The 22,994-nt window shown below is 38.7% G+C and overlaps 1 protein-coding gene across 4 annotated transcripts in view; it reads right to left on the reverse strand.

Annotated features, from left to right (window-relative positions):
- The window catches only part of dip2cb (disco-interacting protein 2 homolog Cb), a 46,112-nt gene extending 23,514 nt beyond the window's left edge, over positions 1 to 22,598 (reverse strand). For 2 of the 4 annotated variants that reach the window (XM_055203258.2, XM_055203256.2), the window contains exons 1-8: positions 22,213 to 22,597; positions 5,761 to 5,832; positions 5,553 to 5,657; positions 5,213 to 5,338; positions 4,951 to 5,130; positions 4,633 to 4,767; positions 4,319 to 4,456; positions 214 to 333 (exon numbers count right to left, since the gene is read on the reverse strand). In XM_055203258.2, coding sequence (XP_055059233.2) covers positions 214 to 333; positions 4,319 to 4,456; positions 4,633 to 4,767; positions 4,951 to 5,130; positions 5,213 to 5,338; positions 5,553 to 5,657; positions 5,761 to 5,832; positions 22,213 to 22,291 — 955 coding nt within the window. In that variant the 5' untranslated portion in view covers positions 22,292 to 22,597. Of the gene's footprint in view, positions 1 to 213; positions 334 to 4,318; positions 4,460 to 4,632; positions 4,768 to 4,950; positions 5,131 to 5,212; positions 5,339 to 5,552; positions 5,658 to 5,760; positions 5,833 to 22,212 lie in introns of all 4 variants that reach the window. The other 2 variants (XM_055203257.2, XM_055203255.2) reach the window with 2 other exon arrangements.
- Between the last annotated feature and the right edge of the window lie 396 nt (positions 22,599 to 22,994).

Raw genomic sequence — 22,994 nt, forward strand, 5'->3', positions numbered from 1 at the left:
TCATTTGGGATTTCTTTAAGAACTGGATCATCTGTGAAAATGTCTGGATCAAATAAAGTTTTTCTGTGCAGGATGTAAAGAATTTAAGATGAAAGTGATGCGTCTCATTTGATCCGTCACTGACTGTCAAAGTTTAAGAAGGTTTCTGGTGTACGAATTTCTATCCGACTTTAAATCAATCAGAGGCACCAACGGGAAGAAAAACATCTGAACCTTCTAGCAATTCTTCAAAGTCCTCCACGAAGAACTCTCTCAAAGGTTTTCGTTTCGGCCGTTTCAGCGTGTTAACCAGCTGCTGGATCTTTGCAGAGACACGGCTACTTACAGGAACACCTACACATGAACACACCAATGATCACATGTTAAGTGTTAAATAAAATTAATAAGATTAAATTAACTTTAAATTTAAGTTTAAACAACTTGACTATAAAAGTAATTGTAACTTACTATTTTAAAGGCGCATTGTGTAACTTTAGGAAGGATCTCTTGACAGAAATGCAATATAAATATACATAACTATATTATCAGTGGTGTATAAAGACCTTACATAAAGAACTGTATTGTTTTTATTACCTTGGAACAAGTTTTATCTACATACACCTCCGGTCCCCTTACATGGAAGTCGCCGCCATGTTTCTACAATAGCTCTAAACAGACAAATTGTTCTACAGAGCGCGTTTCGTTCCTACGTTGTCTCATATGATGACGTCGACATGTTTGTCCTTTGGTAGCTTTCGTAGATTCTCACTACATTTAGAAATTGAGGTTGGTTGCAACTCAGAATCTCACTGCTAGATATATTTATGCATTTGGCAGACACTTTTATTCAAAGCGACTTACATCGCATTACAAGCTATACATTTTTATTAGTACTTGAGTTCCCTCGGTTCGAACCCATGAACTTGTGCGCTGCAAACGCAATGCTCTACCACTGAGCTATACAGATGTTGCTAAAAACCTACATTACACCTATACATTTTAACTACACTTAGGGCCAGATTTACTAAACAGGGCAAATTAGCGCAGTTCCAAAAATGCACCAATGGAAGTGGTAATATCTGCGGGTAATTTACGAAAAAGCGTAAAAATTAAATAATACAGGCGCAACAGCTGATTTCCACAATCTACTAAGAGCAGCGCAAAATAGTTCTGGGTCGCGAATAAACATAGCTGATGAGTTAACGCGTGATGCACTTGAGTTCAGTACCACAGACATCACAGCTTACTAAGCCAGTGGTTCCCAAACTTTTTCAGCGTGCGGCCCGCCTTGTGTACGGTGCATTCCTTCTCAGCCCCCCAAAGAAAATTTGTGACAAAAAACTGTTCTAAAACTCAACATTTTAATTAAAAAAAACCATTAAATTATACAAAAAAGTAGTGCTTTTGGTTAGTAGCCTTATTTTTTTTAGGTTTAATTACACAGAATTCATGATAAATTAATGTATTTCATTAAATGTCATAAAACTGGGCCCCCTGGCTCCATCTCGCGGCCCCCCTGGGGGCCCCGGCCCCTAGTTTGGACACTAAAAAGTGAAGGTTTACATGCGTTCTCTGATTTCTGTGATGTCCCTTCTGTTTAACAACAATTGCAGCCATTTAAGCGCAAAGTAAAAATAATCTCCTCCCAAAATGTTGCATCTGAAAGGAAAACTCCTAGAAATGCATATGCAATAAGGTCAGTCGCAAAAATAACTAGACCACACCTTTTCAGCGCTAATGATCCACCGCGCGTCTTCAGTAAAACCAGACAGTCGTTATTTAACTTTTTGCGCAAGCTGTTACTAAATCTGGCCCTTCGGCTGCGTCTGAAATCTCATACTGTGACAGTAAGTACAGAATTAGATGAAGTACCTACTCATCTACCGTTAAAACAGTAGTATGATATGAAACAATAGTATGAATGAATTCGGACGTACTACATCCGCCATGTTGATACATCACATGACATACGTCGTCATAACAACAAGTTTGTCGTTAACTGGAATGACGTTAAACTAGTGCAATTTAACCACAAGGGACAGCTGTTTATAATATGTATTTGGATTTAAATAGAGCCGCATTACTGCTTTTGGAGATTTTTTAATAAAAAAACACCTCTCCTTCTTCTTCTACATTGCATAACTTCCCTCCCGGGGGCTTACGGGATGATAAAGGGTCCATCGAATGAACACATCCAGATCTTGCCGGAAATAGTAGGTCATCCGGGTACTTTTCGCTTACTGCTTTTGGAATACTATGAATTAGGACATACTGCTCGACACGCCCACTGCTTTTCGCCTACTATACGCACAACCGGCGCAACGTCATAGAAATGTCTCTGAACAGGTTCACGCCCACTTTTGGGGGAAAATAAACTAGACCTTCCATTGACTTCCATTCAAAATAGCGGAATAGCACTGTTACACAAATTTGACGCTGTGAGAATGAAAGGGACATGTTTTTATATTGACCAAATTAAATGTGTTAATGTATCTTCATAAGTTATTTACGCTTGCCGGCTGTGTACAAACGTTGCTTAATTCCGCTATTTTGAATGGAAGTCAATGGGAAGTCTGGTTTATTTTCCCCCAAAAAGGGGCGGTGACGAAATTTACAGTCAAGTTCCCGGATGTGCCGGTAGTCCGTATATAGTTTGGAAGTGGGCGGTTTCAGACGCAGCCTTAGCAAATTAGGTTAAGCAATTTCAGGTGGTTTTTATAAGTTATAGCAACCCATAAAACCAAATTGCAATTGCTTAACCTAATCTGATAAGTGTCAAATTTAAAACACTTGCACAACCAATTTGATTAAACTTAAACATTTAAAGGACAAGTGTGTAGATTTTTAGAGACATCAAGCAGTAAGACTGTATATTACAAGTACAAAAGACTCACTCCACAGCTCACCCCTACCTGTCGAAACGCAGAGAAAAGATACGGTAGCCGCCACAGAACGAACATGTGATTAACTGAGACAACGTTGTGACAAAACACGCTCTATAGAACTGTTTGTCCGTTTAGGGCTACTGTAGAAACATGACGGCCACTTGCATGTTAGGAGCCCTGCGGTGATGTAGATAAATGTAGATAGTTATGTATTTTATATTGCATTTCTGTCAAGAGATCCTTCTAAAAGTTACACAATGTACCTTTAGGGAAGCTAAAAAAATGTTAAAGGAATATTCCATTTTCTTGAAAGAAAAATCCAGATAATTTACTCACCACCATGTCATCCAAAATGTTGATGTCGTTCTTTGTTCAGTCGAGAAGAAATTATGTTTTTTGAGGAAAACATTGCAGGATTTTTCTCATTTTAATGGACTTAAATAGAGCCCAACATTTAATACTTAACTCAACACTTAACATTTTTTTTTCAACGGAGTTTCAAAGGTCTATAAACGATCCCAAACGAGGCATTAGGGCCTTATCTAGCGAAACGATTGTCATCTTTGACAAGAAAAATAAAAAATATGCTCTTTTAAACCACAACTTTTCGTCTAGGTCCGGTCCAGCGCGACCTAACGTAAATGCGTAGTGACGTAGGGAGGTCCCGTGTTACATATATAAAACGCAAATTTGCGGACCATTTTATACAATAAACTGACACAAAGACATTAATTAGTATCAGTTGAAATACAACAACGTAGGAACGGTCCTCTTTCAACACACTTGTAAACACTGGGGCGTAGTTTTGCCAACATTATCCGTGACCTCTTGACGTCATGACGTATTGCATGGGGTCACGCTGGCGCATCACGACCGGATCTAGACGAGAAGTTGTGGTTTAAAAGTGTATATTTGTCATTTTTCTTGTCAAAAATGACAATCGTTTCGCCAGACAAGACCCTTATGCCTCGTTTGGGATCGTTTATAGTTCTTTGAAACTCCGCTGAAAAAAAACTGCCAAGTGTTGAGCCAAGTATTAAATGTTGGGCTCTACTAAAGTCCATCAAAATGAGAAAAATCCTGCAATGTTCCCCTCAAAAAACATAATTTCTTCTCGACTGAACAAAGAAAGATATCAACATTTTGGATGACATGGTGGTGAGTAAATTATCTGGATTTTTCTTTTAAGAAAATTGAATATTCCTTTAAGTGTACAATATATTTATTATACATATCGCTTAATCTACAAGGAAGTGCTGGAGCATATCCCAGCATTATTAGGCATGTATTGTCTGTCATAGCTGTCTTTTGATGGTTAAAATATATTAAAAAAAAGGAAAAATATAACAATAATAGCAATGAATTAAAAATTATTTCAAATCATGAAGCTCGGAATAAATGCAGAATAAATCTTAAAAACAGTATGCAAACACACAAACTCTTTCTCTCCTCACCATCTCCAGTCTCCATTAGCTCAGCATTGCCATATTTGGGCGGAGGCTTGGTTAGTATGGCAACCTGTGGTCGTTGCACAAAGATGGGGGCGGGGTCAGATGTGTAGCTGGTGATGTCAGGAGGGGCTGACAGACTGTCTGCTTCGCACAAACAAACAGGTAAACTCATATCAGTACAGTAACACACAGCATAACAAACCTAAAAGCTGTGTGTACACAAAACAGTGCTGCACAACGGCATCCTTTACCTAAAACCATTAGGGCCATTATTGACATTATGCTGAATTGTTGATATAAAACACTAGTGGACACACCTTCAGAATCCAAAGATGACCAGGGGCGATCTGATTGGTAGTCAGCGGAGTGCCTGATGACAATACCGTTCTCAGCAGACACGCCCATTTCCCTTAAGCCCCGCCTTTTCAGAGAGAGATGAGACATTGGACCGACTGTGTAAAAGAAAGTGCGAAAGATGGTAGGAGAGTTAAAGTTGAGCACTTAAGGTGTCATCATAAATCTATTTTCACATTACAACAGTATGAAATGTGACTGGGAAGGTGTTGATTGGCTGTGAGAAACCGAATGTGAAAAATACAATTTCCACACGATAAAAAATACATGTTTGCACTTACGGCCGAAGGAGTGCATGTTGGTCTCTGCCATTCGAGCTGCATTGGCAGAGCTGTTGCTGTGTGAGGATGACGACGATGATGTTGAAGGTGAGGCGTGGAGAGCTCTGCTGATCCAGGAGTCTACACCGACACCCCCTGCCCTCCCCAGAGACCCCTCAGCATCAGAGCCAGATGACGAGTCTGCACAAACACAGGAAGATTCAGCGGTTACACACACTCACATACTGAACACTTACGCACAAACGCTTGCGCATACACACACCTGGAGGTGTGTACGTGTCCATGGAGGTTTGACCGATGAGCGATCGCCGCTTGGATGGCAACAACACGGCCATCTTTCTTTCACTGTGTCTCTCTAATGCGGCCTGAACAGCTTCTGAGTGTACATCTGATGAAGAGATAAAGATAAATTACAACATTACTTATAACATCTGATAAAAAAATACTACCCTACTACAACTTTGAGTTTAATCGTTTGTTTGCCGTCATTTGTTTCTTTAATTATTGAGTGTAGTTTAAGTTCAAATACTGTATATTTATTACTAAGCACATATTTTAATATTTACTGTCTATGGTAACCACCTCCCAACTTTTTATCTCACCTGAGCGATAACGCTCATCCCTGGTGCCATTGGACCTTCGTCGCTGATAGCGGGAGGATGAGGAAGACGATGAAGAGGGTGTGACAGGAACATGACGCTCGACCCCTTACACACCAACAAATTAGCCGATGTATCATAAACATTATACTGTGTATAAAGGATGTCTGTGTGTGTGTATTAGGGTCACTAGAATGCATGTGTTTATTACCTGGTGTGTGAGGTAGGTATGGTTGCAAAACTTTTGATCTCTTTTTCTCATAGCCCTTCTGTGTGATGTCACCTGTTAAAAAATAAGTCATATTAATCAAACTAAAAATCTCTAACTGACTAAGCATCGCAGTAATGTACAGACAGAATGAAAAAGCATGAGGGAAGCAGTTGTTATGCTACACAGATAAACACTTTTTACTTCATTAAAGGTGCCCAAAAATGCATCGAAATGATGTTAAATTGTTCTCTGATATCTACATAGAGAGGACGTGGCTTTATTAAGTGCTAAAATTATCCAGAAATGGTTTTACATGTCCATTTACAACCCTAGGATTTGCTTTTAGAATGAAACGGTCTGTTATTTCCTTATTTGAATGGGTCATGAATAATAATGTTGAGCTCTGCTCTGATTGGCTGTTTCACAGAGCAGCTCCTTCAGTAGCTCTGTGTGTGTGTGTAAACAGACCTTATGTTTGAGCCTTTACAAGATGAAGATACAGAATGTGAGGAAAAATCTATTGTTTGGTTCAATTGTTAATAGATGTCCTGAGTGGTAAGTTGTGTTTTGTTTATGGACCTGCAAAATGTAACTAACGTTAATAGTAGAACTTTAGCGTAAATGCTAGCATATAACATTAACTAGCATATAGCGTTAATTCAGCAGTCACAACTTTGTTTTTAGCATTGTAACAAAATTTTACTTAATTTAATGTGTAATTTAATTTGGTGGGTGTACATTGCAACACATTAATGTCACAGTTGGTGTTATGTTGAGATTGGCCTGTTCTCCAGTGGTCTTTTGCATGCACCAGGTGTATATAAGGAGGAGGAAACAATCGTGTTTAAGGCTCACAATGTCATACCATGTACCAAACTCTTATTATTCATAAAGTTTTACATTCTACGGCACCTTTAACTCATTCCCCGCCAGCCATTTTTTGAAAAGTTGCCCACCAGGATTTTTTGTGATTTTCACAAAAGTTTCATAAAATGCCTTCTAGGAAAATTTTCTTTTAAAAATATATAAACATATAAATATATCAAATGAGAGAACAGATCCTGGGCCCTATCTGGCCCCCAGCGCAATTGACTTTGTCAGTGACGCATGTATCATTCGTATTTTGCACCGGCGCACAGCAGGGTTTTCCCTCCACAGACGCACGTCGGCAAACTAGGGAATGAACTTGCGCTCCCTGGGCGGTTCAGCGCAAAAAAGGAGGCGTGTTCCGGCGCAAACCTTCCCTGATGCTATTTTGCAGTTTCAAAAAACAATTGCGCCACTGACCAAAAAAAACTAGTTTAAAGTCAGTGGCACGTTGCGCGTGGTTCATTATGCTATTTTAAGGGCGCATGCCTGACCATAATGTATAGCATGGACAACTTTGCTTATCTAATCTACACAGATGCAACAGTTATTTTTGCAAATCATAAATTGTTACAATAAAAAGTATTAACATATGAGATAAGGGAAATCATAGTGGTGAGCATTGTGGTGATAGTTTTTATTTATTGTGTGGCTGCGTAAAAAAAGTCTCATGCAAATAACGATTAAAATATTTTCATAAGTTTGTTGTGTGGCTGTATTACGTTTATTTTATGTAAATAATAATTAAAATGTTTTCATAAGAAACCTTAATGTATATGAACTTGATTTGTAAGTGTACTTTGTGGTTGGACCTTGCTTGCGTTTCTTGGGTCCGATTCTAAAGCCCCCGAACCCTTTCAGCGGTGAGGGTGGACGCAGCGATGTCCTCTGCTGGCGTCAGGTCATGTGTAGAGGCTGATCCACCTCCCGTTACACGGCGTGCCCGATTTATGCTGGAAAGCTGTGGATTCCCCCGTCTCCTGACATCATTGTAGCGCTTGGCGCAACAATGGGGATGCCAGCTGATGAGACAATTGTGGCTATTTCCTCTCACGCCTGTTTAACCGACGCTGATTTGGGCGGGTTTCTCCTATCCCCATACAAAACAACTTCTCTGTCTTTGACTGCTCTTACGTCGGTCTCCTCGGCTGTGAACCGCTCCTGGCGTGCGCCTGGTAAATCCGTCATAATAATAGCAACCCACCAGGGAACTTGCGCCCTTGCGTTTAAAGGGAATGTTGGATAGCGTTCTGATTGGTTTTTTTGACGTTATGCCCAAACCACACCTATGAATAATTAACCTACTTCAGACCAACCCCTTATTATACCCCGCAAGAATTATTTCTCCCGCCGGAAAATAGCAACAGCGCCCAAGATCCGCCCACACAGTCACTTACGCTTGCGCTTCGCATTTGCTTTTCAGATCGTTAAAATAGGGCCCCCTATGTTTTCAAACAAACAATAAACAAACAATTAACAAACAAAAACAAACGTTTCATCCGATCGATATTTTTTCTCTGCTTATAAACTCTTAAATATGAGTATTTTTCTATATATTTCTGAATTTTTTTGCAAAAAGCTGAAATAGTTGCATTTTTGTGAAGGAATTGTTTTAGAGATCAGATTCAGAACAATTATCAAAACATACACAGAGTTTAAAATTAGTAAATAACGTTTTGGCTTAATTTTTTCATAAATTGGTATTGCAAGACTACATAAAAATTCATCAGGAACACATTTTTTTAAATGCAAATGTTTTCTTTTAATTGATGAGACAACTCGTCAATGGTGGGGAAAGAATTAATGAAGACTTATAGTCATTGTTTTTTCAATCCCTCAACCCTGACCCTATACCTAACCCTCACACAAACCTGACAGGCATTATTAGATTTCAAGTACAAAATGTTTTAGCCATTTTAACTAGTGAGCAAGTCTGTGAAAGGCTTAACTCTTAATCTAATTTTGAGATTTGATTTTAGTCATTCATTTCACTTTAATTTTAATCTTTGACCTGACCAGTGGCTGCAGATGACTTCTTTTCAAGGGCGCACAATGCGAAGCTCATCAAAACATGTATTTAGCCAATCATGTGTGTGGCTCGGCATGTCAAAATATCCGTTTGGCCCATCATGTGAACCCATGTGCATCACGCATCATGTCAAAACACATGCCCGCCGCAGACGCCCCGAAGGGGCCCATGACAAAAGAGACGTGTTAAATTAATTTCTTGTGAGTATTTTGTGAACGTGAGCGTCTCTTTTATCATTAACCCCCTCGACGCATCAGCAGCAGGCATGCACCTCGACATGAAACTCTTAGGTTCACATAACGCACCAAACTTCTTGACATGATGAGCCACACACGACACTCGAAAAAATCCTGAAAATACATTTATTCCTTAAAAAACTTAATTTATTCTCGACTAAACAAACAAAGGCATAAACAACTTGGACGAAAAGGGTGGTGAATAAATTATCGGGAGTTTATTTTTATGAAAGTGGAGTAATCCTTTAAGTAGTATGATTTTAACAATAAATTACAATAAAAAATGACTTTTGCTGGGTTTTCACAGGCTGGGTCACATATTTGTGCGGACATTTGTCTCTCTCTCTCACAGAGAAAATGAAGATAATGATAGATGATAAAAGATTTCCATTGCATCAGACATGAAAGAACAGACACAGAGAATACTCAGTGGATCAAGACTTTCTGACAAAAACACTGCATCTGATATTTCGGCTCCCTTTGGATATTTAGTTTGTGTGGTTGGCAGATTCTAGTAAACAAAAACAAGTTTAATCATGCAGCATCCCAAAATATCATCACAAATGGTATCCATGGTAACATAGGTGTGGTGTCCCCTCCAGAGACGAGTAGGAAATGAGAATCAGAATAGTGGTCATTTATAAATAAATTCTTTATGCATTTAAAACAAAGACAGAGGTTGTATGTTAGTTACATACACACACGGGCCACATGACTCCACAAACTGGGTTACTGGGTCAACCTACACAGACCTTTACATAACTCATATGCACAAAACTAAAATAACATATGCACTGAAACCCAAGCAAGCAAACATGCATCTCAGATAACAAACTAAATACACAATAATACATTCAAACACAAACTAGCATACTCCCAATGGCTCTTTTATTAAATACGGCTGCGTGTCAAAGCAAACAGCACAACATGTGGCTGCAACTTTATTTAGCCTGGGTGCAGATAACATCACCCCGGTTTATAGTTGCTTCTGGACTATCGGATCATTAGGAAAGGCGCGTTATGGCATGAGATCTGAGCAAATGAGTGTGGGAGGGTTGCTGGTGCGACGTTTCTCAGAAACGGTAGACCTCGTGGGATTTACATGCTTCAGTTCACTGAGAATGCTGCGTGAAATCACGACGTATCTTGTGAGAGAAAACATCTTGTTAAACTGAGCTCAAAAGAGCTGAGACTGAAGCTCTTTAATGTTGTTGTACAAAAGGCCATCTGACCAACAGAAGTGCTATATAACTGTAACCGAGGCTGTTAAAAGATCACCAAAACTGAATGTAGATTAGTGAACCTGGTTTGTTTGCTAAGTGGATCTGTAATTTTCCATGGTCTGACTGGGTGATTCTCACGAAACCATTGGAACACCACGGCACTAATGATTTTAGCTATAAAATGTGTAATATAGTAATATTAAAAAGCATCAGAATTTACACAATACTGTGTTCTACCTTGCACAATGTGTGATTTTAACATAAGATTTTACAATTTGTCAATTTTATCTAATTTTCTGCTTAAATTCTCATTACCGAAATGCGTCCGGCCATGTTTGAACATGCGTTATGTTGTAATTTAAACAAATTAACACAAAAATATTTAGAAAAAAAATAAATGGATGTTTTGCTAGACTACTTTAGATGACAGAAAAATAATTTACTGAATATTCATGTATAATAATAATGAAGAAAAATTAGGAAAATGATGTGTCCATGCCTGATGTTCTCATCCTCCGCAACACTTTTTGAGAACAGTTTAAGCACACATACATAATTTTAATAAAGTTTGATTTTGAGTGACCAAGCACATGGACCAGTTACTTCAAGATGGCTACCAGGTAAGATCATCTCTTTATATCTTTCCAGTTAAATTTGAAATATTCTCTTGTCAGAATGCTTACACGACATTTTGATTATCATTACCGAAACAGGTAGTTTTCTACATTTCGAAAAAAAATTATTTACAATTTTTTTATGACAATGTTCTTTATTAAAGTCTAATTATATGCACTGAATAAAAAATGTGCAAAGCCTTCATGGCTTCTCTATTTTTAGCAAAACATACTGGGGTACCTCATCCTCCGCAACACCATTCTCATATACCGCAATTATTTAATAGCAGTTGCGGTAAAGAGAACTTCTGTTTCGGAAATGTGGTAACGATTGTTATTTTTGGCAAGAAAAATAAAAAATATGATATCCAATTTTAAACCACAACTTCGTCAAGATCCGGTCGTGATACGCCAGCGTGACCCCACGCAATACGTCATGACGTCAAGAGGTCACAGAGGACGAAAGCGAAACTCCGCCCCAGTGTTTACATGTGTTGAGAAAGAGGACCGTTCCGACGTTGCTGTATGTTGAATAATACTAATTAATGTCTTTGTGTCAGTTTATTGTTTACAATGGTCCGCAAATGTGGGTTTTATATTTGTAACACGTGACCTCCCTACGTCACTACGCATTTACGTCAGGTCGCGCTGGAACGGATCTAGACGAAGAGTTTTGGTTTAGAGGTGCATATTTTTTATTTTTCTTCGTTTCGCTAGATAAGACACTTATGTCTCGTTTGGGATCGTTTATAGTTCTTTGAAACTCCATTGAAAAAAAACTGTTAAGTGTTGAGTTAAGTATTAAATGTTGGGCTCTGTTGGGGTCCATTAAAATGAGAAAAATCCTGCAATGTTTTCCTCAAAAAACATAATTTCTTCTCGACTGAACAAAGAAAGACATCAACATTTTGGATGACATGGTGGTGAGTAAATTATCTGAATTTTTCTTTTAAGAAAATGGAATATTCCTTTAAGGAAAGATTATAAATTCATAATTAAGTAATGCTCACACAAGGCCTTAGCTAATTTTAAGGACAATTTATTGCTCTGAGGTTGCACAGGAGACTTTTTGAAGTTCTCAGTTCCTCACAGTACTGTAAGTGTCAACTTTGTCTCCAGTGTTCCTCCAAAAATAAACAAACAAGACTGTTGACATAAAACACGAGTGTACAGGCAAACTGAATGTTCAAGTATAACAGTTTGGTTTTGTAAGAATTTAAAGGGGCCATGGCATGAAAATCTGACTTTTTCCATGTTTAAGTGCTATGATTGGGTCCCCAGTGCTTCTATCAACCTAAAAAATGTGAAAAAGATCAACCCAGTAACTTAGTTTTGGTAAACTAGGTCGTTGAAATTTGGCACTCCTTATGATGTCATAAGGAGCTCTTACTATAATAATACCACCCCTTAATCTGCACTATCCAACCACAGCACTGCCATTTAGTGCAGAGAAAAGCACAATTGAGTTTTAATTGCAACAAACCACCATCATTGTGATCAGTGTTTGAATTTCATCAGCTCATTTGCATTTTAAAGGACACGCCCAAAGCACATTTTTGCACACACCTACAAAGTGGCAATTTAAACATGCTATAATAAATTATTTATATGGTGTTTTGAGCTAAAACTTCACATGTGTGCTCTGGGGACACCAAAGATTTATTTGACATATTAAAAAAGTCTTGTGCCACGACCCCTTTAATAAGGAATGTATAATTTACCAAAATATCTGACTAGGTAATCAAAGCTCCTCAGTTTGTGACATTGTTGAGCTCTCTGAAACGGCACGTGTGATTTTTACTATTTTTCTCAGCACACAAAGATTCCCAGAATATGCCTGTAAAGTTTCAGGACCAAATACCCTACAGACCACTTATTATATCACTGTGTGTGCCTCTTTAAATGCCCATGAGTTGCTGCTTCCCTTCCCATTATGGCATTCGTCCGGCTTCTTGTTCACACAGAGGGTTACCCGCGTATCTTACTAGGTCCTCTTTCCGGCAACGATCGCGGAAGATATACGGAACGAGTTTGTGTTCACACAGACGCTTGTCTGGCAATTTTACGGGTATTTTCTGGGACCAAAGGTCTGTGTGAATGGGGTTCATGTTTACTGTAATCTGTACTAAGAAAATACATGGTTTTTAATATGAGAATCACCTTGCTTCATTGTTCACAATGAATGTGCAGTTCAACGGCTTAAAATCACTTGTTTTAAAATTGCGGTGCTTAAATACGTGTACACGTTAAGTTTTCGTGACCACGCTCACAGCAACGTGACATGGGCGCGTAACCTCGATAGAGACGATGGTCCAAAATCTCTACCGGATGACAAATTTCTACCGGTTTATCATATCTAACATTTTATTGCCCACCCCTATGTGCGGTGATAAATTAGGTAATAGGGCTGGGTGATAAAACGACACCTTTATCGATAACAATAGGGAAAAAAACGTTTGATATAACGCCTGTTATATGATTGCTAAAACTGCATTGGACAACATTACATCACTGTGCATGGATCTTAAACAGCCTATAGACCAGTTCAGGTGATGTAGACAACACTGGTCCAGAAACACATCCTGTTACAGTTTGTAACACTTATTTTTTTATTTTACATATATTATTATATTTAATATGTTTGTTTAAATTAAGTTAATTAAGGTTTATATGTTCTGTTGGTTTATTTTATCCCAACGTTTATCTAGTGTTAAAAAACGGAAACAGGAAGTGCTTCTGGACCAGTGTTGTTTACATCTTTTGAACTGGTCTATTATATGCCCTGATAAAGGAGCGTGCCGCGAGTGACAAGCAAACACCCAATAACAAGTGTTGCTGTGGAGTTCGGTTGCGCCATCGCCATGTAAAAGGAAAAGCACAAAAACGTGAAAAAGTGCTGTGGCAGAGGAGATTGTCAATAATAAAAGGAAATGTTAGCTCGCCAATGTTGTGTGTAAGCGGTGCATAGTTGTGGGCCGGCTCACATGCGTCAGCACAGCTTTTAAAGTGGCTACGCGCGAATGGCAGTGTTCGACACGCAATACAAATGATTTCTTATTCAATTTATTTCTCTACCAGGCCGTAGGCTACTGATTTGGCGACATTACAGTACATTAAAAAATGTAGGTGAAGAAAAATAGCCGATCCACCATTGCAAACAAAGTTTAGAACAAACAACAAGAAACAAAGAAAATCAAACATTATGGTGATGAAAATGCTCCAGAGAGAGCATTTATAGAGTTTATTTAACACCAATTTAATCTTTATGTAAGATATACAATTTTTATGTACTGCTAAACGAAAATTGTTTATTGTTTGCCTTAATAAAGCGTGTAAATAAAACATACAGTAGGGCTGTAACGATATATCACATGTCGCATTAAAAAGGCCTGTCTAAAATCGAATCTGCATCGCAATTCTGTGTTTCATGCGCAGCTTGTGCGTGTACTATGGCGTTTTGGTCAGTAAGAAGTCCGTTATCAATCTAAAATCATTATGAGTCCGAGTCGTTTATAACGTGCATTTAAAAAGCAACACTCGTTAAACAAAGTCATTAAAAATGTTCTTTATTATCATGAAAATACCTGAAACAATTTGAAGAACAGCGATATAAATATTCCTGTAGACATTTCCTGAAATAGGGTTTGTAGCGCTACTTCTTCTGTGGCACAAGTGGCGTTTCAGCACGAGTGCGCCCCCTGGCTTTTGGATGTGGCGGCATTTCACCGTAATTCATTCAGATTCTTTCATTGAAAAAACGCGCATTTGCACGATAAATCGTTACAGCCCTAATATACAATGGATAAATTAAAACGTTTTTCTACTTGTCATTTTTTTAAAAGCTTAATAACACGTATATATACTGTGGTCTTTGAATGGTTGTGGGCGGGGCCTGTGCAAAGTGATGTCAGTTTGCACACAAAACACAAACAGCTTGTCCCATGAGACAGGATTTTAATAAAAGGAGTGGGCAGATTTGTATCATTACAAGGTGGTTGATTACACACACAGGCGACAAACAATTATGTGTTTAAACAACATCGAGATGGTTTCAGCAGTAGACTTCCACATAGAATCAATAACAAAAGAGTCACTCTAGAGTCAAATATTTCTGATAACAAGCTAAATAAATTACCTTATTTCAAATTATATCTAAAGCATATAAACTACTACACTAAGCTAACTTTACTGTGTAAAATTAATGTATACTTTGTAGGCTTGCCGCGATGGTCGGTGAAACGGTGATAACCGGTGCTTCAGCCTCTCACCGGTTAGATCACTTGCCCACCGCGACACCGTCTTTCACCGTCGTTTTGATATTTTCGTGTAATTAAATCATTTAGTTTCGTTAGAGAGAGCAAACACTTACAACTGAATGTGTCTGCAGACTGAATTTAGCGGAGCTGAACGCGCGTCACGTCACAGAGCAGCAGGTGTCAGATTTCATTTATTCCGGTCAGAGTGTGCGAGGCAAGCTGACTGACCAGACGAAGGCAGAAGCCGCGTGGTTACTCGTTTTTGTTATAATATACATATATGATGTTTAATATAACCGAGATCGTTTTGTTCTTGTGTTTTTCATCAAGAAAAATAATAAACCCATCATTGATCATTCAAGCAGCGCTTTATGGAGAAGTAGCCGGTTGCTCTGCTTGGGACTGGCGGGTTCTGTGCGAATTACCTGGGCACATTAACTTCAGCACTTAAATAAACCAGCTGTTGCACTCGCATTGCACGCAAATTCATACGCGATTTAACGCAGCGTACGCAAGAACTGCATTTAAACAGTTGCGTAATTCAAAAGTGAAAGTAAAATGTGCACGTCTGCATGCGCATTTATAAGCCCCTCCCACCCGGTGAAACCGCGATCACCGGGTTTGGGACGCGCCGATTAACCGGTGAGAAAATTCTGTCACCGCGGCAACCCTAATACTTTGTTAACCATGTCTTGAATTCTTGCCTGGTTGCCAAACCAGTTGTGATCTCCCGTCATCTCCCTTTGTCTTTAGCTAACCAAATCATTTTATTTTTAACAAGGTATTTGTATCACAGATCAGTTCAGCCACTAGTCAGACTGATGAATAAATACAGACCGGAAGATTACTTTGGTTTAGGCGCCTGACCGCGACCTACATGCGTGCATCCAATAAAACCGTTCATAAATGTGAACCATTAGGTGACCTTTAATTCAAATTACATCCAGTAGAAACAACCGAGAAAACATTTGTGATTTCTTTACTTCTGGTCACGTTTCCAGTTATCCGATACAGAAAGTTCATCATCAGGCCTGATCAACAGTCACATTTGGCCTTAAGGAATGTTCCCATAATGTAGGCTGGATTCAAAAAGTTGTTTTTAAAAGCTAGATAGAGTAGACTTCAACTACTGCTGTCCTGTGAGAGAGTTCAGACTTCTGGCTTGACCACAGCAGTGTCACGATAACATCAGCAGGACATGGCCATTTGTTTTTAACTCCTTCCATTTCAGACTTTTGATTATGGTCTTATTTTTTAGTTTAGGGAAGCAGGATCATGCATGTTGTTTCTGTTAATAAAACAACTATTAAACTGATTACTTTAAATTAAAATCCCAAATTATCCAAGAATCTACTTTATTTTAAGAATTACTTCATTTATATAATTGCTTGTAATTTGCACCAGAGTGAAGATTGCTGATGTGTATCTGACTGATGCAGTTCTGCAGGTTTCCCAGGAAAGATGTACTGTAAGACTAGCAGGTGTGGGTTTAACCCATTGATGTCAGTGGCATCATAACCAGCAACATAAAACTGTATGTAGGTCAAGTGTTACATATACACTGCTGCTCAAAGCGCCTCCAGGTCTTAATGAATGCAAAAGCATGAAAATTAGGGAGGAAGTGAATTATATAGACAATACGAATGCGACTTTATACACCAACAACATTTATGATATTAATTAATGATTAGAAAATTAATGATTAGTTCTCACGTGTAATAATAATAGTTAATAGCTGATCTTTCGAGGGCAGTAATGTGTATACCAGAAAGAAAGAAAGGATGAGAGAGAGAGCGAGAGAGAGAGCAAGAGAGATTATAAATAGCATCATGATAGGCCTTTGGACAGCTGCAGTTGTAGACTTCCCATGGCAACTCCCCAAAACAAACCGTAACACATAAAAGTTCTGATATCTATAAGATCCTTCATTGCCTTTTAGATTTGAAAATTTTATACTAGAACCTTTGGACTGGACAATAAAACAATTTAAAACATAGTTGATGAAAAGATTCATGAAACACAGCTAGGGATGTCAATTTATGCAATTCCCCATATTCGATGATGTTTGAATTAACGATCAATCAATCGAATAATCGTTAACTGTAATAGTGCAATAAGCCTTTACTGCAAAATATAGCCAATGACATAAAAGTGTGCGTAAAAACGCCAGCTTCCTCACACAAATTAAAAGATTTTATTTTGTCTAAATAACATAGTGGGATTGCAAAATGAGTCAATGTAGTTGGTGTTTTAATAAAAATCATCAATTTAATCTTGTAATGAAATATAATGACTAATAGACACAGTAAACTCCACCTCATATGGGCACTCTGCACAATCGCATGAAAGTCTGTGCCTCAATGACAAAATAAGTTTCATTATCATCAAGTGTTATTTTTATAGTTGTTTACCTCGCTTTCCGAGTCGTTGATACACTGTTTGTTGTAATTATATCCAAGAAGCACACTTTTCCCCTTGTCACCTTCAGTAGGGATGCACCGATATGGAACTTTTGGCCGATACCGATAACTCTTTATATTTGGGGGCCGATAACCGATATCTATAGGCCGATAAATATTCATATTATTTTCACAATGAAAAACTCGCAGACCGTGGACATCTTGTCTTTGCGCTAGACTAGCATAATCTTCTTAAGCCCGCAACACGTGTCATCTTCGTGCTGTCACAGAAAGCACCAATCAAAACTCCACATGGCCAGCAATGAGCAAGTAAAGTGGTTCAACAAACCAAAATAATCCATAATTTATCGGCTTTCATTTATCGGCTTAATTTTGCTATCAGACCGATAACCGATAATATTAAAAATAAGCAGTTATCGGCCGATAACGATATATCGGGCGATATATCGTGCATCCCTAACTTTCAGCAAAGATGCTTATATTATGAAGATTTCAACCTTTCATTAAAAAACCCGCAACAGTGTTTAGCGTGTAGCGCCTCAGCCAGTCAATAATGATGATCAGCGATATATGTTGCGGGCGTTCAGAGTGTAACGACAGTCATTAACAGTTTACATTTTAGTTTCTTGCCAGAAGATTACATTTTAATCTGTTCATTAAAAACGGCTACTGGTCTCCTTCCCTGTGTATAGCAGCGTTGCTATGCTAATCTTGCAGGCTTTTCTGAAGAGGGTCTTTGATTTCAGTATCCTAACCGTATTTGCATTTTCTGTATCGGACCCTATCAGAATCACTGCGGATGCCATTTTGTTGCGTTAGCAGCCAGCCTCGTCTCGCATGATGTTAAAAAGCCCAGGTGTGTGTTTGGCATCTAGCATCATTGTGATCATGGCTAGTTTAACTTCTGCGCGCTTGTTTAATTTTTTCACCGGCTGTATGTGCTTTGCGCAGGCGCCGCACACACGTGCTTGCTTTTTCGACAATCGTTAAGTTTTATCGATTTAATTTTTCTCGACAATAAAACCTGCTTTAGATTTAACAGTCCATATACTACAGTGCCCACAGAAACTACAACAAACCCCGTTCACTGCCATCTCCACATTTCCAGAGTCTCTGCACACTTTGAAACACATTACAGTTCATGGCCAAACCCATTTTACCATTAAGATCAAGTAAAGAGAGCAATTATTAAAACAGCCAGCTAAAAGCATCCATTCAAAACAATAAGACTACACCTTATATGGCACGAATGTAAGATTCCAAGTGTTTTTTTGTAAATACCAAGTTTGCAGACGTCAACAAATCTTATTTTGGGCTCAAGCCCATCTTAGGCTGAATTACATTAAAACTATCTATGATCAAATTAGAGACTTGGTATTTAATCAGATGTGACAGTTGGGACAACAAAAATAATGATTCCGAATAGACATTCCAAACATTCCAATCTGCCCTTCTGGGACAAAAACCAAAACCGTGACCACCAATTACTGTGATTCTTTTGCAAACAATCAGACTTTATCATGAACAATATTAAATTCTGTTAAATGGAGATACAGATAAGTGCCAAGTGTTGTGCAACACTGGAAAATGTACACAAACACAGACATGACCATTCCCACACCTGTACACACAGAACAAAATGACAGTCATGTTAAGTATCTCTTTTCTTTAAAATCACACTATACTTTATGATTTGATTGAAGAAAACTTGGACTTTATGAATTTATGGCTGTTTTGGTGTGTTTGACATCAAAGCAACGAGAGTGATAATAGGCTTAAAAATCTCCCGCGCGGTTATTTACAGTCATAAACTGATCGATACGTGCAGTGAGTGCGCGTGATGTCAAACACACCTCTTTTATCTGGGTCGTTTGGGATGCGGTGTATGTATTTTTGCTGCGCATATCAAAGTTTCGAATCCCTTCGCGTGTACCTACTACCTCGCACCCAAATCAAAGCAAGCCATACCCTGGGTACCTACCGTACCCTACTATAGTACGGAGCACTCACACTAGCTAAACAAACCGTACTTTGGGGTCAAAAGTACTCAGAGTCGGGTATAGGGCTGTCACGGTTATGAAATTTGGCTGACGGTTAATTGTCTAGTAGATTGTGACGATTAGCCTGTTTAGGGCTTTGACGATTATGATGATTTTCTGTTTGATTGTGTTGACATTTAATTCTCATAATTTTTTTGTTTGTTTATAAAATAATTTTCACACACTGTTGTGATCATTTAAATTAAATCTTTTGCAAGGTTAACCTGGCAGTAAATATTAATACACGTAACATATATTTAAAAGTAATTATTTAATGAATATATCTTTCAAAAACTTAAAATTTTTCATAAAAATAAAACACAATAAAGTGTCTGAAAAATAGCTGAAAATAAAAATGCAATCAAAATAAACGGACTATAGCATCCTTCTCTTCCCTAAATTTGGAGTTGCTGTTTTGGAAATGTATGTTTTACCTGGCATTTCATATCGTTTAAAGTTTTGCAGCATTTCTTTAAATGCATTTTTTTTACTGTATTGAATGGCTTTGCAATTTATCGCATTACACGGTCAGTTAAGAAACTGATACTGTCTCTCACTACGTATGGTAGTAATAAAAACATCATCAAAGTAGTCCATGTGACATCAGTGGGTCAGTTAGAATGTGTTGAAGCATCGAAAATAAATTTTGGTCCAAAAATTAACAAATTTATTCAGCACTGTCTAAAGTCACGTGACTGCAGTGACACGGATGAAGTGTTATCATCAGACATGTTTGTGAAGGTTTTTTTTCAAACTTACAGCGCCCATCTCCCTCAGACTGTAAACGAAGCCCGGGCACACACAAAAAAAACAGCTGGGGCGCACCAGTTAACACGTCAGCCGCGTCATACGTCATCTGCGTCACTGCAGTCATGTGATTTTAGTCTCTCGCATGATCCACTGATGTCACATGGACTACTTTGATAATGTTTTTATTACCTTTCTGGACATGGACAGTATACCGTACGTAGATTTGTAATGAAGGGTCAACAAGCTCTCGGACTAAATATAAAACATCTTAAACTGCGTTCCGAAGAACGGAGGTCTTACAAGTTTGGAGCGACATGAGGGTGAGTCATTAATTACATTATTTTCATTTTTGGGTGAACTATCCCTTTAAGACGGCAGTATATGTAGGTCTACTCAAAGTTGATTTTGTCAACTTTGAGTGTGGGTACAAAAACATATTGCCTCAAAACACACACATGGACTGCAAGCCACACAATTCCAGTTTTTCACAGGAACTATTTAGACAACATTAATACATGGTTAAATTCAGCATGAGTGCATTAATGCAACTATTACTCTGATCAGTAAGAGACCCTAATCCTACAGGATGACTCTTCTGCCCTCATAAGCCTTTATCCTCAGATCCAATCAGAACACAGCATGAAAGACTGTAAACCAATGAAGCAATTGCCTGTAGGCAAGAAGGCCAATCAGATGACAGCATATGTGGAAACTAGGCCAGAAGCCAAAGCAACAGAACAGTAACAACAGATGCCCTAACCCATATACATGCACACAAATCGGATATTGTATATGTCATCCTTATGGATTTACATGCAATACATGCTAATTTATGAAAACATATATAGTTATAAAACAAATCTGACACCGGCTTTTAAGCACCGGTCGATATTGTGGTCTAAATACACAGCTTAAAAACATAATGCATTTCCCCCTGAAGTATCCAAGCCCATTTCATCGAACCGGGTCAGGAGGCAAACTAAACATCATGAAGGAGGGAAAATTCTTTAATGTGTGACTCGAGTATAAATAATAACAAAGAGTTGTATCACACAAAAAGGGATGCTGGTCGATGTGCCCTAATAAGGGGAATCATCCTGCTTTGTGTCCCTCCTTTAGGAAAAATGATGCAATCTACATGAAACCACAAAAACCCACACATTTCTGCACTGGCCATGTAGCACTGCTGACTCCATGAACAGCGCTGTCAACCAACTCACAATTCATTTGACATTTACAGCATTGACAGCAGATGATATACTTGGGTAAATTCAGAAACAGTGAGATTATAAACATGTAGTTTTACTTTGTTGTACACTCATTTATCACACTACTTGACTGTTTAGGTAAAAAACTGCAAAAAATAAACTATTTAATCTAAAATCTAAAAAAAGAGTTGCCAAAAAAAAGTGTGCATGCATTTGTCAATAACACCTAGGGCCATCAGTTAAATTATGTTAAAAAATATTATGGGGGGAATCTCTCCCCTGAAGCTAATATATCAGAACATGCAGTGATTGATCAACATGATCCTACAGCTCACCTGTTAGAAAATAAGCAGAGAGAGAGAGAGAGAGAGAGAGAGAGAGAGACGCGAAAGGGGTCCACTGGGTGTTTAATCTTTCCCAAAACTTTGTAAGCTAACGCGTAACTGATTATAACACAACAACAAAGGTGAAACTCAGCAAGTTTTGCGCATACCAGCTTCACTTATAACTGATTTACATGCTCTATATATTCATAAAGGCGGTGGCCCTGTTATATTTACCATAGTGCAGAATAGAAATGAACTATTAGAGAGCTAGCAAATGAGTGCATACTCAATAGGAGTGCATTATTATGTCTAATAAGATACATTTCTATCTAAATCCAAGGTCACCGGAAACGCTCTGTCCAGTTCTGCAGGCAAACACGCGCTAGTTTAAATCTGATACATTGTATCGAGCGCGCTCGCTCGTTCACTTTCTCCCACCCTGTTTTGGTAACGCACCATCCGAATGACCAAACGGGCAACTCACCCTCCGATAGCTCCAGCTCGAGCTCCGCGAGTCGTGCTCGCACCTCCAAAGGCAGCGGTAACGAATCACGGTCTGCCATTGCGATTCCAACACATCAGAGCTTCGGTTCCTCTCTGCGTCTCACGGTGTCAAACGTGCATTTCACGATGCAAAAATAGACCGCATGAGTGTGAGCGAAAGAAGCGCGAGCAGTCGCGTTACCGGATCGCCGTTGGCCGGCGGGATTGTCGGTAAGAAGACGCCCTGCTTGTTTTCGCTTCTGATACCGAGTGTAGCAGAAGGAATGATGCGGCCACAGTGTTTCCACTGCGGTGTCACCGTGCCCGCTGTTGCCGTGAGTGCCGTCGTGGTCACGTGACCTTGCCGTTCAAACCCAAACGAGGGCGACAGAGCGCGCGCGTACTGACTGTTAACGGAAAGCAGCAGCTGTGTGGAGATAACGATCTCCAGTGACATCAAACTCACCATTGGCGAATGTGGGACGCACATCGAGGATTTGCGAATCAACAGAAATAATTTTTAAATTATATAGAGATATAAACACCTCCATTTTAACATCCATTTTACCAGACAGTGGTGTAAATGATTCGCCAGAATCATATCCCTATGTAATTTCCCTATTAATTTAATACAAAAAGGGTTTTATTCTTTTATTATGTTTTGTTCTTTTTTTATTATCTTTTTTTAGTTAAGGGAAACATAATGACAAACACATTTATGAAACACTGTGTTTTTCAACCAGGGGGGCGTGGCCCTCAATAAACTTCAAACGGGGTCTCAAG

Source organism: Misgurnus anguillicaudatus, chromosome 2 (assembly GCF_027580225.2).
Source record: "Misgurnus anguillicaudatus chromosome 2, ASM2758022v2, whole genome shotgun sequence".
Lineage (NCBI taxonomy): Eukaryota > Metazoa > Chordata > Actinopteri > Cypriniformes > Cobitidae > Misgurnus > Misgurnus anguillicaudatus.